This window comes from Rhinatrema bivittatum, chromosome 1, assembly GCF_901001135.1.
Source record: "Rhinatrema bivittatum chromosome 1, aRhiBiv1.1, whole genome shotgun sequence".
Lineage (NCBI taxonomy): Eukaryota > Metazoa > Chordata > Amphibia > Gymnophiona > Rhinatrematidae > Rhinatrema > Rhinatrema bivittatum.
Window position 1 is genome coordinate 330,861,335 of NC_042615.1, and position 17,176 is coordinate 330,878,510.

General features: G+C 45.8%; 1 protein-coding gene across 1 annotated transcript in view; it reads right to left on the bottom strand.

Moving 5' to 3' along the window:
• LOC115095690 (probable E3 ubiquitin-protein ligase HERC4) overlaps nucleotides 1-17,176 on the bottom strand; it is a 174,021-nt gene that overhangs the window by 26,909 nt on the left and 129,936 nt on the right. Inside the window, exons 15-16 of the mRNA XM_029609747.1 lie at nucleotides 8,404-8,547; nucleotides 1,200-1,366 (exon numbers count right to left, since the gene is read on the bottom strand). Coding sequence (XP_029465607.1) covers nucleotides 1,200-1,366; nucleotides 8,404-8,547 — 311 coding nt within the window. The remainder of the gene's footprint in view (nucleotides 1-1,199; nucleotides 1,367-8,403; nucleotides 8,548-17,176) is intronic.

A 17,176-nucleotide genomic window follows, 5' to 3' on the forward strand; every position in this document is an offset into this window, starting at 1 on the left:
CCCTCTTCCCATCTAGCGCAGCCATCACAGCGATGATTCAGGGGCTGTGAACGCTGTCTCCACAGTATCCCCAGCCTGGGCCTGATCCAGTGAGCAGAGGACCTGAGTCAGGCATCGAAGCCAGGTCTCTCTGCATGGCAACGCCAGCCAGTTTAACAAATTATGAATTGAAATTTATTTTACACAAAATTTAGGCTGTTCCAAAACAAATCAACCTAACCTTGATATCAGGAATACAATACTCATAAACTATGCACACACACACACTCAAATAATCAAGTCTTTCAATTTTAAAGCTTGGGGGGCTTTTTTTTCCCAATTCTTCCTAGTTAAACATTCTCCCAATTACGAATGTAAGCAAATCAGGGGCAGAACTCTTGAGCGGGCAGCACTAGCTCACAAGCTAGAGACCTTCCAAAACAAATGCTTTCAGAAGATCCTTGGAAATTTCTGGTTGAGAAGAATCTGAAATGGAGAGCTGCATATGAGAACAAATGCAAAATTCTACCATCCAGACAGTGAAAAGAAGAACTAAACAGGAACAAATTATTCTCAAAAATCCCTCTCATTTCTCTGCTAGCAGGTCACAGCTGTTCCTCCTGGTAGGGAAGGCAGGGAACCACGGTTCTTGTGCCCTGACCCTCTTCCCTGCAGGGGAAAAATTCCTCCTGAGACAGGATCAGGTTCTGCACACAAAAAAATCACTCTTCACAAAAATCTTCTCCACTCCCAGAGACATTTCCTGCCAAATCAGGGGGGGTACTGGTCAGAAATATGCCCCCTCCTCTGTATCAGGCTGTGGGGGTCCATAAATGGGGACAGAACTCCAGTCCTCTCCTGATTTTCCAGCTCTGACAAACTGCAAACTCAAAGTGCCGTACTCCTCCTGGTGCTCTGTCTGCTTTCACGCAGACTACCTAACCAACCAAGGCAGCCTCACAGGAGGAGGGTGCTTGCAAGGGATGACAGCAAATTACCCTGCCCATCTAACCCATGGCCTGAGCTAGGGAAACAAATGGATAGTGGAGACCTAGAAGGTCCCTGCATAAGAAATCTAGTTAGCATTGCTTGCTTCACCAGAAATATGCCTGCATGTGCGTGTGTGTGCTTGTTTTGGATACAGAGAGGAAAGGCGTTCTGCTACAAAAAAAAAGATTAGTGAAAGGACGGGTTAAATGGCGCAGGCCTGCTCACCATACCTTTCTACCGTAGGGGACAATTCTTTTAAGTCCTCCAATGTTGGCTGCATATTAAGGAGCTTTTTGTAGAGAGCCAGTGGGAAATGGAAATCAGCCTTGCAGGCATTGTATAGGGCCATACCCAAGAGAATCCCAATCAGGAAAAAGGTGTCATTTCCGGCTGGGTCCTACATTAAAAAAGATTAAAAAAAAAAAAAAAGAGGATCCATAAGCTACAGTCCATGTCCCTTTGTTCTAATCGTGTCAACAAACAGCATCATCTCCCAGTCAAACTCTCCAGTCCACCCCTCTCAGTTTGGGACAGTCATTGGCACATTAGATTGAAGGAAATCAGGATATTGGCACCCACATATGGAGTACCAAATACTTTGTATTTTAGATTCCTACACCTTTAAAGCGGTTCCTTTTCAGTTTCTACTGATTTTTACTGAAAAAAAATCTGTTTTCATGATTTAACTGCTGTGCGGAGCACTAGGAGCTGTATTTGCCCTGTATTTTGTGACACAACTAATGTAAGAATTATTGACAGATGATGTTGAATACGAACTTTGAGATCTTCCCTTCAGATGTGGGGTTTGGACAACTCGCGCACAGGATGTAAAAATTCCTCCAGGCCTTACTCACCAAGGGCAAAATGCATTCATCGTGTACTCCCTTCTGCACCTCCAATAGTTTTTGTTGTGGGGATGGGGATGGGGACAGCAGGATTACACGATGAATGAACTTCCTCCCTGGCAAGTGCACCTCCCTACCCCCATCCCAACGCAGTCAATCTCTCTCTCCTCCACTGCTCACCTAATGCAGGTGGTTATTTATTTAGTTAAAAGTACTTCTACTCCCCCCATAGCAGTCCAGCTGTACTGAGCAGATTACAATAAAACATTCATAAATAACATAATAAAACACAACAAAGCCATTTTAATTGGGAAGCAAGTTGTTTCCCAATTGAACCAACTGATAACTGACCTGGACGGCAGATATTTAATAGTAACAGGTATACTATTTGGTCAGTCAGTAACCTTATGTACTGTCTATGGGCCGAACCTATATATACATTCTTTTTTCACGAACCTGGTGAAATTAATAGCCACCAAAGTTCGAGGTCTTATACTGATGGGAGGGGATTTTAATTATGTGCATGTCCCTAAGCTGGATAGATCCTCAGGGAAAGGCATGATGGGGGACCAACCCGCAAAAGGAGTTTCTTATGTTTGTAATAAGCTAGATTTGGTAGATGTGTGGCATACATTACATCCTGGGGATAGGGAGTATTCATACATTTCCAGGGCACATGGATCCCACTCACGCATAGATTATTTGCTCATTGACGGCCTCACTTTCTCGAAAGTTTCACATGTTGAGATTGGACCACCGGAGATTTCTTTTTTTCCACTGAAATTTTTTATTAAGGTTCACATACCAAAATCACAAGCAACAGAGTACCAAAACCAGATATTAATAACATGTCAGTCATTCTACTCTGATACAGCAAAACACATGACTATACAAACAAACTTGCCCAATAGCCAAAAGGCCAGGATAAAGTAGATTTTAAGAAAAATAGACAGCAGAAATCCCCTTCTACATACTGAACCTGGAAAAGTACAGCACAATCGACAATATTCATAACCAGATATCAACCACCCATCCTTCCCCCCCCCACCCTGCTGATATGCATCAATAATCACACATACAAGAAAAATTCACAAAGGAGCAATACCTAAAGCCCATCTAACATAAGAAGAAATGGAAAACAATCATTGAGTTTCTGCCATAGATGTTCGCCAACAGATGTAGGGAGACCCAACTTGTTCAAACTTGCTCATACATTTGCTTTTAGAGGCAGTAATCTTGTTCATGCAATATACTTGTTCCAGCCTGCTTGTAACATCAGCTAAACATGGGACTCCAATAACTTGCCAGAATTTGGCGATTTCACATCTAGCAGCAACACAAATGTGATGTACTAGCAATCTCATATGGGTATCTCCTTGAGAAATGGGAGCATTAATTAAAGAAGTTGGCCATAAAGGCAAAAACTCACAATAAAAACTTTTTAAAATATGTCCAAAGCAGAAAGCTTGCAAGGGAGTCAGTTGGACCATTGGAAGATCAAGGGGTTAGAGGGGCACTTAGAGAAGATAAGGCCATCGTGGAAAGATTTAATAATTTCTTTGCTTCAGTGTTTACTGAAGAAGATATTGGAGAGATACTCATTCCAGAGAAGGTTTTCATGGGTGATGATTCAGATCAACTTAATTAAATCACGGTAAACCTGGAAGATGTGGAAGGCCTGATTAACAAACTTAAAGAGTAGTAAATCACCTGGACCAGATGGTATACACCCCAGGTTTCTGAAAGAATTAAAAAATGAAATTTCAGACATATTAGTAAAAGTTTGTAACCTATCATTAAAATCATACGATGTACCTGAAGATTGGAAGATGGCCAATGTAACCCTGATATTTAAAAAGGGATCCGGGGTGATCCGGGAAACTATAGACCGGTGAGCCTGACTTAAGTGCTGGGGAAAATTCGTGGAAACTGTTATAAAGAATAAAATCACAAAACATTTAGATAGACAAGGTTTGATGGGACACAGTCAGCATGGATTTACCCAAGGGAAGTCTTGCTTCATAAATCTCCTACATTTTTTTGAAGGGGTGAATAAACATGTGGATAAAGGTGAACCGGTAGATGTAATATATTTGGATTTTCAGAAGATGTTTGACAAAGTCCCTCATGAGAGGCTTCTAAGAAAACTAAAAAGTCATGGGATAGGAGGTGATGTCCTTTTGTGGATTACAAACTGGTTAAAAGACAGGAAACAAAGAGTAGGGTTAAATGGTCAATTTTCTCAGTGGAAAAGGGTAAACAGGTGAGTGCCTCAGGGATCTGTACTTGGACCGGTGCTTTTCAATATATTTATAAATGAACTGGAAAGGAATATGACGAGTGAGGTTATCAAATTTGCAGATGATACAAAATTATTCATAGCAGTTAAATCACAAGCGAATTGTGATACATTATAGGAGGACCTTGCGAGACTGGAAGATTAAATTTCAACTGCCATTTGAATGCCAATGTGGGCAAGTGCAAGGTGTTGCATATAGGGAAAAATACCCATGCTGTAGGTACATGATATTAGGTTCCATATTAGGAGCTACCACCCAGGAAAAAGATCTTGGCATCATAGTGAATAATAATTTAAAAACATCGGCTCAGTGTGCTGCAGCAGTCAAAAAAGCAAACAGAATGTTAGGAATTATTAGGAAGGGAATGTTTAATAAAACTGAAAATGTCATAATGCCTCTGTATCGCTCCATGGTGAGACTGCACCTTGAATACTGTGTACAATTTTGGTCGCCGCATCTCAAAAAAGTTATAGTTGCGATGGAGAAGGTACAGAGAAGGGCAACCAAAATGAAAAAGGGGATGGAACAGTTCCCCTATGACGAAAGACTGAAGAGGTTAGGGCTGTTCAGGTTGGAGAAGAGACGGCTGAGAGGGGATATAATAGAGGTCTTTAAATTCATGAGAGGCCTTGAACGAGTATCGGTTATTTATACTTTTGGATAATAGTAGGACTACAGGGCACTCCATGAAGTTAGCAAGTAGCACATTTAAGACTTATCGGAGTAAATTCTTTTCCACTCAACGCACAACTAAGCTCTGCATTTTGTTGCCAGAGGATGTGGTTAGTGCAGTTAGTGTAGCTGGGTTTAAAAAAGGTTTGGATAAGTTCTTGGAGAAGTCCATAAACTGCTATTAATCAAGTTGACTTAGGGAATGGCCTCTGCTATTACTGGCTTCAGTAGCATGGGATTTTTGCGACTGTCGCTGCTTGAAGTCTCCACTCCACTCTCCTCACCTCTTTGGCAACTCCCTCTTGCTCAAGTGGAAGGTTGGCTGCCGCGGCGTCCCTCTGCCGTTTTCCTCCGGCGTCCCCGGAGCGGCTCAACGCCGCGATCCGCCATGATTCACAAGGGCCTAAGGGTGCGCATGCGGCACGGCCCCGACTGATGTACCAGCAGTGGCGCTTACCTCAGGGGCGTCCCCCTGAGATGACGTCATCAGTACCGGATATATAAGGTCTTAGAAGTCACTTACTAATCGAGTTAGCAAGGAGTTGAATAGGAGTTGGTTCGGACCAGTTTCGCTCTCTCCAAGCTACTCTGCCTCCTCGGACTTACCAGGGTACCCTCTCCTCGGGGGCCTCGCTCTCTCTTTGTTTTTCAGGTCACAGTCAGGAACCGGCACTCGCTCCTCGAGGGCCCATGTTCCCAGACTGGTTGCTGAATATTCTTTCTGCCTGGAAGTCATCGCTGCCTACTACACCAGTGAGTCACCATCTCTCTCTCAGAGCTTTCCCTGGAACCAGGTACTCGCTCCTCGAGGGCCTAACTCATTCCAACACCTGGACTACTGCTAGAGACTATTGTGTGAGTGTTACCATCAAGGTTCTGTTCCTGAACTCTGCATACTCTGCCTACTCACTATATTCAGTTTCTCTACAGCTCAGTTATCCAGGATCACTGTTCCAGTATCTGAGGGACTACAGCCCTGCTGGGCACTTCCAGCTCACTACTGCCACCTCTGGTGGTTCAATATACTGTTTAATAAAAGAAGTAGTGTGTGTCTGTCTCCATACTCTGAGCCTGACCGGTGGTCCCTCTCGGGATCTTCCCCCGGGGGCATGGTCATCTGGCATTGGCCCAAGAATCCACCCACAACTATCCCAAACACCAACAGGGATCTTCTTTGTGTTTGGGTACTTGCCAGGTTCTTGTGGCCTATTTTGGCCTCTGCTGGAAACAGGATGCTGGGGTTGATGGACCCTTGGTCTGACCCAGCATGGCAATTTCTTATGTTCTTCAGGCTATTTTAGTGCACTGTTGAAGGTGCTTTATAATAAACCGACCGCATTCATTTTGGTAAATGTGGCTCAATCAGAGAGTTTCAAACTTAAGAGGGGAACCCGGCAAGGGTGCCCACTATCTGCACTATTATTTCTTCTTACTTTAAAACCTTTATTGAAAATGATTAAGAACAATGATGCCATAAAAAGGTATATCCTGAGTTTTCTTGAATCCATGTCTGAATCTGAGCCTGAGTCTTGTTCCCAGTCATCGGAGCCCCGTTCCGGTCGGATCTGTCTTCAAGTGCTGCCCGGATTCCTCTTCCATCCTGAGCTTCAATCCTGCACTTGCCCCACTCTCTGCGTGGTCCGCGACCGGCCTCTTCAGGTTGTGTAGGGTGCGCAGTAGGACAGTGTGGTCCGAGACCAGCCCATGGGGGGCTGTGTAGGGTGCCCTGAGGGGCAGTGCCTGCTTAAGTCTCCAAGTGCCTCGTCTCGTCCTTGTTCCAATGCCATCGCCTGTCCTCGAACTTTATCCGTCCTGTCACACCTGCCATTTCCAGGCGCCGGGTCCAAAAGGGATATGGAGTGGCCAAAGGGCTACCCCAGAGACCAGCATTGCGTTGCTGGGTCTCTTCTGGTGCATTCGGGTTCAGCAGAGGTCAGTGCCCCGAGTCTTCAGCCTGCCCGCCTGTGATGGGATACGTATCGCCTGCCTCGGCACTTCTCCGGAGTCCTTCTCTGGGGCCGTGCCATGGCCAAAGGGCACACACTCTCCCCTGAATCTCCCTAGCGCTCCAGCTGTTACGATCCCGGTCACTAACCTAGTGACCGGGCTCCTACCTTGTTCTGCCGCGCCGCGAACCGCCGGGTTTCTGACCTCCAGGGCCGCATGGCAGCGGCGTTTCCTCGTGGAGACGCCGCCATCGACTCCTCCCCTCGACGGGGGAACGCGCGCGAAGGGCCGCGTTTTGAGGCGTCTGCACCCGGATATGCAGACACGCCCCCTTTGACGTCAGACGCCGGGTAGGGGATTTAAACAGGGTCTTTTGCGATTCCAACTTGCCTTGCAACGAGGTCTCTCTGCTGAGTACTAGTTGCCCTCCGGATCGTCTGATTCCTGATTCCTGCTTGCCTGGTTCCTGATCTCTGCCTGCCTGACTCTGGTTTCATCTGCTAGCCTGGTTCCTGGATTCTGCCTGCCCAACGACTCTGACTTCTTCCTGCTTGCCGCCTGCCTTGACCTCGGTTCGTGACCTCCACTTTGCTTGTCCTCCGCCTGCCCTGACTCCGGTCCTTGTCTTCATTCCACTAGTCTGCTGCCTGCCCTGACTCCGGTCCGTGTCTTCATTCCACTAGTCTGCTGCCTGCCCTGATTCCGGTTCGTATTCCTTCCTTGGGATCTTCAAGCTTCACCTAAGTCCCAGCGGCCCGGGTCCCTACGGGCTCCTCCTGGGGGGACCTCGGGCTTCCAGGGTGAAGACTCCTAAGTCCTAGCGACCCGGACCCCCACAGCTCCTCTGGAGGGGTTACGGGTTTCCAGGTGAAGGTTCATCTGAACTGCGGTGTTCCGCCTCCCGTCCGTCCCTCCGAGACGGTCGGCCCAAGGATCCACTTCCGGATTGAACAGTCACAACACCAGCAACGAATGCACAGTGCTAACACATGTGTTATAGTAAGTGGGCATCTTAGCCACTGAGTATATGCTGAAAAAAATGACATTTATGTGAGATATGGTGCTGCTTTAAGGGAGCCTGCTGCATTTATATATTTATAACCTGCTTACGCACAAAGTCCTAAGAAGCGCACATATCAAACATTCACAAAAGACATAAACAAATAATAAAACATAAACCCATATGAACACATAAAAACAAATTAAAAAAACATCAAGTTCCAATTCAGACGAAAGCAGAACTAATGTGTCAGTGACTAAGTCCGTTCAAAGAAAAGCTTGCTGGAAAGGAATGTTTTTAACATACTGTTAAATGACGACATACATTCTGTCAAAGGTAGCTCAGGCGGAAGGGAATTCTAGAGCAGTGAGGCTGCCACTGAAAATGCTCTCTAGAATTGACAAGGTGATCCAGTATTCCTGGTTGTGAAGACCGCAGCACCCTTGTCGGGTTAAAAACTTGAAGCATGGTATTGGTCCAAGGAGTAGAATGCAAAGATAACAAGTTATAAGGCATCTTATATTTAATCCTTGATTGTACACTAAATAAGTGAAGCTCCACAAGAACAATGGATGTGCAGCGACAATGTAAATAAAATCATGTATATATATAAGGCTACAAATAAAATTAGTGCAGGAAAGAGAGGCAGTACAAACATTTTAATACTTACGTGGCTTGGGAACCAAACCAGGCCAGAGTCCTCAAACTGCCTGAATATATTTGCCTTAGGACAAGAGAGTTCCCGTGAAATTATAGTGAAGAACTCACTGGATAGTCCCCCGCTATCAATTCCTGGCTCTCCCACAAATATCACCTGGAAAGATCAAACTGATAAGGATTAATTGTCCAGTGACCAAGATGAATTGTGGTCAAGTGCACATGATTAATAAGCCTACAGAAAAAAAAGTTAATTACTGCATGCAAATAATACAAGTATAAATAGTAATAACAATGCACTATAGTTATAGCATTAGCTTATTTGGGGAAGGTAAGATCTAAGAAAGTAATACCAGGACAATTGCTATCTGACTGGAAAACATCATGGTCCTTTCAATTTTTAATGTATCAAATACTCCGGCACTCTAAAATTACAAGACATGAATGACATCTCCTGAAGGAAATATTGCACACACTTCACTTTTGTCATATCAAGAGGGGCTGATTGGCCAACATATTGCAGAGGACTAATAGCCATACTGGTCCTAGAGAACACTTGATTCTTTGTACATTGTGATTCCTCTGCTAAGGCAATGTAAAAATTATGCAAACATAATGTGTGTGAGCTTTCTGGACCACATATGGCCCTTCTTCTGACATCTAAAAAGACAATACATGACAGACAGGGCCGAATTTTATTTGGGTGCACCTACAGAAAATAGTGGGAAGGGTTGCTTCTCTTCTGTCATCCCTGCCCAAACCCTCCTCTCTCAGGGTGTCCCTCCCTCACCTCCAAGTCATGGCGCCATTTGTCTTCATTTGGCCCTGAAGCAGTAGCAGCAATGGCCTGTCAGCCATGGTGCACTGACAGGCCCTGCCCCCTCCTCCCACACAGGCTTGTGGTTACCATAGAAACCCATGAAAAATCTGAAGCAGCAAAGGGCCTGTCAGCATGTGATGGCTACAGAAGGCCCTGCACTGAACTTTCTATCTCTAGTTGCTGCAGCTGCTGTAGGGGCTGGTGCCACTAAAATGGACAAGTAGCGCTGCAGCAGCAGACCTGGATGGAGGCATAGCAGTGGCAGCGACATTCCAGCACCTATAAAAACTTGACACTGGAACCAGTTGCCTGCATTGCCTGTTCTTAAATATGGAGACAAATTGGAAGGATGAGGGGGTCGGAAAGTGGATGATGAACTGTGAAAAACTGTGAGGGGAGATGGATAGGTAAGAGAGAGTAAAGTAGAGATAAAGATGAAATATGTAGGGGGATGGGAGCTGACGAGAAATTAGAAAAGCAAAGAGAAGGGGATAACGATGAAGAGAAGGGTCATGAAGAAAAGACACAGCAAAGAGATAAAGATTGACAGCAGGACAGACCTAAGGAAACCTAACATGAAAAGATGATAGGGGAAGACAAATAAGATAAAAGTAGGGCAACGCTTTCAAATAAGATCTGCTCAGGCTATCTCATCTAGGAAAATTCCAACAAGAGGGGTCCTGCAGGGTTTGGCCCTCTCGTCTATGTTATTTAACTTGTACCTGGCACCATTATGTTCCATCATTTCTTCCTTTGCGGACAAGTTTAAAAATCTACGCTGACGACATCCAGCTAGTTTTTGCTATTATTGATTCTATCGCCTCTGTACACCTGAATATAGCCAGTTGTATCACCGCCATCAATTCTTGGCTTAAGTAAAATGGCCTAACTCTTAACCTAGCCAAGACCGAAGTCCTGCGGTTGAGTCAAACACCGCCTCCCACTGATGTTTCAGAGATCATTGTAAACAGATCACCTCTTGCATTTGTCACTGTCATTTGAGTCTTGGGCGTCATATTAGACCCCACTTTTTTGTTTTAAGCCCCAATTCAAAGCCATCATCAAGTCAGCCTTTTTCAAGCTTCGATCCTTCTGTCCTTTGAAATACCTCCTGCCCATGGCCAATTTCAGAACAGTAGGTCAGGCATTGATCCTGACCTCCTTGGACTACTGTAACTCTCTTTACATTGGCTGTCTCAATACATGATGGGGTGCGTCTTATTGTCTCTCATCCTATCAGACAGCATAGTTCTCCCATACTTCAGCAACTTCTCTGGCTTCCTGTAAAGTATCGGATACAGTTCAAAGTCATCACTTTGGTTTTCAAAACGCTTCACGTCAAAGGTCCAGGTTATCTGACTTATAAATTACTACAGTATCTTCTCCATTGCCCATTAAGATCTGTGGATAAGGGTCTGTTAGTAGTCCCCACTATTAAATCTTCCCATTTGCAGACCATTTGTGGAAGGGCCTTTTCTATTGTGGGCCCCATCTGTATCCTTCAGAAACACTGCTGATTACCATACGTTCAGGAAAACTGAAAATCCACTACTTCCAAATAGCTTTCAATAAAACTTTTGCCTACTCCCTGTGTCTAATTCTTACTGCTGATTTTGTATGTTTTGCTAAATCCTTCCTGATTTTGCTCATTGCACGATGTCTGTAGCTATATTTTATTGCCTTTTCTTGTGTTGCTAAACTGTTGCTGTTTTTGTGCATTGCTTGTTTTTTATTTTGATACTGTTACCAGCATGAAGTCTCGCTTCCTCCTGATTCTATGGAAAATGTGCCGCTCATTAAACTTCTATTTCTCCTAGAATATTTTCTCCCGTGCTCATTTTTGCTGCTGCATGGCGAGGACACTGGAAGGACACCGACTCCACCATCTGCAGCTTCCCATATGCTCAGGAAAGTGATCATTTTCATCATGACAGAGTGAACAACATACAAATGCTTGGTATTTATATACAGAGGATTGTAAGTGCAAAGTGCAATTTTTTTTATTAGATATGCAATAATAGACAAGTAGTATTGTTCTGCTCTTGCTGGCTCATATTTCCTGTAGTATTTAACTATTTACAGTTAAGATACACCAAATTCAAAATTTTGGTCTATTATTTTTTTTTTGAAGGGAAGTAGAAGAGAAAGGGCATTTGCTATAAATGTTTCTCCCTCATCTCTCTGAAATCAATAATGTCAACTTGGAGAACAATATGTTACGCGCTGTTTTACTGTGAGTTACTTACTATGGGATTTACTAAACTACAGTACCCACAGTAAATTTACTTGCATTGCCAAGGCTGGGAAACAATGTTCCTGCCTCTGGTAACAGAAAATGACATCTGACCCATCCCAGGGCAGCCATCTCAAAGGCTCCAGCTCAAACTAATTACCCCCTCACTCTTGTATACCTTGGCATAAACATCTCCCCCTCCCCCCCCCCAACCCGGTGATCCATGAGACGCTCTCTTTCCCTCACTTTGCACATCATTAATATCCCCCATCCCCAAGATGAAGGTCTCCCCTCTGTGACTTAACTCCATCCCTGGCCACAAAAGCCTTCTCTCCACCCAATATAATGATTACCCCCTCCCTCTGGGGTATCCTCCATCTTAAGAACATAGGAAGTTGTTATACTGGGTCAGACCAATGGTGCATCAAGCCGAGCATCCTGTTTCTAACAGTGGCCAATCCAGGATACAAGTAACCAAACATTAAATAGATCCCATGCTACAATGCTGGTAATAAGCAGTGGCTATCCCCTAAGTCAAATAGCGATTTATGGACTTCTCCTCAAGGAATTTGTCCAAATCTTTTTTAAACCTAGCTAAGCTAACTGCCTTAACCACATCCTCTGGCAACAAATTCCAGCACTTAATTGTGTGTTGACTGAAAAAGAATTTTCTCCAATTTTTTTTTAAATGTGCTAATTGCTAACTTCATGGAGTGCCCCTCAGTCCTTCTAGTGTCTGAAAAAGTAAACAACAGATTCATATTTACCCATTCTAGTCCTCTCATGATTTTGTAGACCTCCATCATGTCCCCCCTCAGCCGTCTCTTCTCCAAACTGAACAGCCCTAACCTCTTTATCCTTATCTCATAGGAAAGCCGTTCCATCCCCATTTTCATTTTGGTTGCCCTTCTCTTTACCTTCTCCAGTGCAGCTATATCTTTTTTGCGATGCGGTGACCAGAATTGTACACAGTATTCAAGGTGCGGTTTTATCATGGAGTGATACAGAGGCATTATGACATTCTCTGTTTTATTTACCATTCCCTTCCTAATAATTCCCAACATTCTGTTTGCTTTTTTGACTGCCGCAGTACACTGAGCCAACGATTTCAATGTGTTATCCACTATGACGCCTAGATCTCTTTCCTGGGTGATAGCTCCTAACATGGAACCTAACATTGTGTATCTACAGTATAGATTGTTTCCTCCTCTTCTTCCTGCAGCTCACCTCTGTTGCTCCTGCCCTGCGGTGATGAATTTCAAAATGGTCCTGGCTGACCCAAGGATCTTCTTCCTGAACACACAGGGCATAGGGCACTCTGGGTCAGCTGGCACTCCTGCCCCTTTGGCCCACTGTCTTTCTTTGGGTGAGTTGGGGGAAGCCAGTGGGGTATCCTGGGAATGGGGAGTATTTTTCTTTCAGTAAGGTGGGGTTAAGCCATGTTGGGGGTGGGGCTTGCCAAGTGGGATAAGGAGGCATCCCACAAACCACCAGAAGGGGAGTGTTTTGCTTGGGGGCAGGGGAGGGAGCAATTAATTGGGGCTTGTGGCTTCTTTAACAAGCTAACTGTAAGAGCATCAGCAGGCACCTCAGCCTAGTGAAACTCCTGGAATAACATGGCGTGTGAAGTTAGCCACAAGCCACATAATTCTTTTTGTATAATAAAGAACTGCATTGTAAGAATTTCTCACATTGCATCTGATTTATTGTAGAGCTAAGCTGTGAAATCATCAAATTATACTTGATACTGGCAAATAACACACGTTAATTGGCACATAATACACATTATTTGTAATTACCGCATATTACTGTGATTACACAGCTTAATAAATAGGTCCCTTGGTCTGTTACCTTCAGTCTATCTTCCTAAAAGCAGATTTGTAGATTAAAGAGCATATTGTTACGACATTATTCATTATCAGGCTGATGCAATATGTGTGCATGAAAAATGGGTGCTCATGACTGAGTGTTCGCTTACCTAACACATGCCCATCCACCTCTCCTGGGTGCACGATGCAGAAGGCTGAGCCACTGCATTAAAAGGGAGGCACAAAGGGAAATTGTGCATCCCTAGCACCTCCTAGGCATCGGATAAGAGGTTGTGAGCGGGTTAAGAAAATGGACTAACCTGACTGCTGTCAAGACATTTTTTTTCCCAGGTTGCTGCTTTCTGTGGTTCTTCGGACTTAAAACTGCCACAATATTAAGTCGGAGGATCCGTAGAAAAGCAGTATTTTCTGCTTTTTAGTTCTAGTTTTGGGACTCCTCAAAACTTAATGCCAGTTCCAGGGCTGGCGTTAATTTTTGAGGGTTAAAATGTGCGTGTTGGGTGCACGGTTATTTTTTACATCAGGGTGCAATAGCTAATTGCCTTATCAACATGGCATTTACATGTGATGAGTGCTATTAGCTACATACTGGTTTGGATGCACGTTTTGGACGCACTAATCCCCCATTTCCTAGTCCCCTTCCCAATCCCAGAACCTCTCTCCCTTTCTTCCCATCCCAGATTTTCCTCCCTTTCTCAATCTTCCCCATCCCCAGTTTTCCTTTCTTCTGATACTCCTCCCTCCATCCACAGTCCTTTCACCTTCTCAACCCATGCCTAGTCCTCCTTTTCTTTCACCATCCCTGGCCCTCCCACCCTCTCCTTATCTTTTGCCTATCCCTGAAATTTTCTTCCTGTACTAATACTTAAGATCCCTTTTCCTCACCCAAGAAAAAAAAAATTATAAAGACACAAGCAAGGTTGGAAGATTGCTTAATTTTTATAATATGAAAGATGGAAAATGTTTGCCAATGTGCTTCACAATTTTCTAGTTTTTGCCACAGAATCTATGCCTGAGCTGACACAGCAAACCGTGGGACTGTCCCTTACACCTCCTGCTATCAAGCCGATGCAATATCATACATCGTGGCCAGCGCACAGCTTAACACGGGACTGGACGTGTGTTTTGTATGTGCATCCATAACCCCTGAGGCAATATGGGGTTTAGCACGTCCAAAACGTGTGTCCAATCGAGTGTGTAGGTAATAGCACTCATTACATGTAAAGTACATGTAGTTGAGGCGATTAGCTAATCCCCGGGATTCGAAAAATTTCCCACGCAGCCAATGCACCCATTGCAATGCGGCAAATTTTACACGAACCCAGGGCTGGCATAAAGGGCTACCACGCTCAAGGGCTCACTGGAAAAAAAACAAAATTTCCTGCTTTCTGTGATTCCTCTTATTAGTATCGTCACGAAGAGGCGCTAGGAACACACAATTTCCCCGTGTGCCTTTTTACCGCAGCAGCTCATTTTAACATTAAATTGGGCGCCCGGGAGAGATGGATCACCCAATCATGAGTGCCCATTTTCGGTTTGCCAATATTGCATCAGCCTCATTGTCTGCCCTTACCCGGGGGGGGGGGGGGGGGGGCACAGCAGCAGAAACAGTGCCTAGGCGTGGTAAACTCCTAATTATCGGGCCAATCCTGTATCGTGCGGTAGGAAGAGCTGCGTTAGTGCCTACGGCACCCGCGGTTACCGCCCGCACAGAGCAGCTCACCTACCGCGCGATCCTGAAGCCTAATTATATGTAAATGTAAGCCGCGTCCGAAAAGCCTTAGTCCCGCGCAACCCAGGATACTGGATAGAGCGCCTATACAGGATCCTGGGTGCGCGGGCCTAAGGCTTCACGCCACGCTGGTATCTGTCATTTCAAATGTCATTTGAAATGACAGATACCAGGAAGCAACGGCGGCGACAGCGCAGAAGCAACGGCGAAAGGACTTTTCAGTGTCCCCCCTCCTCTCGGAGCAGGGCGCGAAAAGCCGCCTTGCTCCGGGAGAAGGAGGGACACTGACAGCGACGAAGCTTACCCCCAGCCCGGACACCGGCGAAGCCAGAAGACAGCGGCGGAGAAACGGCGAAACGACTGTCAGTGTCCCCCCTCCTCTCGGAGCAGGGCGCGAAAAGCCGCCTTGCTCCGGGAGGAGGGGGGACACTGACAGCGGCAAAACTTTCCCCCAGCCCGGACACCGGCAAAACTTACAATTTTGCAGCCATGAGCCACGAGCAGGAACGCGAAGATCTGGCTCCGATAGCTCCTCCCGACAAGATGGCCGCCTGCACGGGGAAAGAGTACAATTGGCCGCTCAAGACGTGATGTCGTGACGTCACGTCTTCAGCGGCCAATTGCACGCTTTCCCCGTGCAGGCGGCCATCTTGTCGGGAGGAGCTAAGGCAGGCCAGATCGTGTTCGTGCTCGTGGCTGCAAAAAAGTAAGTTTTTTGCCGGTGTCCGGGCTGGGGGAAAGGTTTGCCGCTGTCAGTGTCCCCCCTCCTCCCGGAGCAAGGCGGCTTTTCCGCCCTGCTCCGAGAGGAGGGGGGACATTGACAGTCGTTTCGCCGTTTCTCCATCGCTGCTTGTGCGCTGTCAGTGTCCCCCCTCCTCCCGGAGCAAGGTGGCTTTTCGCGCCCTGCTCCGAGAGGAGGGGGGACACTGACAGTCGTTTCGCCGTTTCTCCGCCGCTATCTTCTGGCTTCGCCGGTGTCCGGGCTGGGGGAAAGCTTCGCCGCTGTCAGTGTCCCCCCTCCTCCCGGAGCAAGGCGGCTTTTCGCGCCCTGCTCCGGGAGGGGGGAGAAGAGACAAGCGGCGAAACAACTTACTTGCACGGGGGGAAAGCGGTCTCCGTGGCAGCCCCAGTCCTCTCCCCTCCTCCCGAAGCCAAAAAAAAAAAAAAAGCTTTTTTTTTTTGGCTTCGGGAGCAGGGGAGAGGACTGGGGCTGCCACGGAGACCGGCACCCATGATCGCGGCCGGGGCAGGTGAGCGGGGGCTGGGGGAAAGCTTGCCACCTACCCTGACCCCTGCCTCTACCGCCTGGGTCAGGGTAGGCGGTAAGTTTGCAGGTTAAACGCGCGACAAAGCGGCAGGGAAAGGTAGCGTTAGTCGGGGCGCGGGTTGCGGGATGCTAGGGGAATAGCTAATTCGCTCGTTTGCATGCAATATCGCGCTAATTCGCTCGTTTGCATGCAATATACATGCCGCGGGCGGAAGGGGTTACCCGGGGAATTTAGGACGCGGTAGGAGTAGGTTAAAGGGGATTCGGGATCGCAGGAAGGGCTAACGCGGCCGGAACGTGAGTTAAAAGCGGCTTAGGAGCAGGGTAAATGCAGCCGCACTTTACAGGATTGGCCCGTATGTCTCTGTTCTTATGGTCTGTTTCACTACAGGAAATAAAAAAGAAAAAGTGACTCTAAGGAGGGTACTGGGTGCTCTACTATCTATGGCCTACATTTGAATTAAATTGGATGAATGGTTCAAAAGTTATTAGGTGGACGGACAAATATGCGCAGATAAGACAATTTTGTAAGATCAGTCTCCTAAGTCCTTATATGAAACTAGGATAAAAATGGAAAACAAAAAGAGAAGAAATGACAAAGTATCTTCATTAGTATAAGTGCATACCAAATTTAACAGCTAAAAAACTAAAACAAGACATGAAATGAACAAGAAGAAAATTGTTGCAGTTAATTAGAAAAAAAAAAGTACTGTAAGAGAATTGCTCTGCAATTTACTTGTTTAACTAATTTTCATATCTGGGAACTTTTGAGTTGTGGTCACCCTGAGATTGCTGTTGGGGAGGGGGAAGGAATGGAATAATATGTATCTGTTTTCTCTCTTCCAAACCCCCACCCAACTAATCCACATTTTCTTTTTCTCCCACCTGTCACCATCACCTGCCCC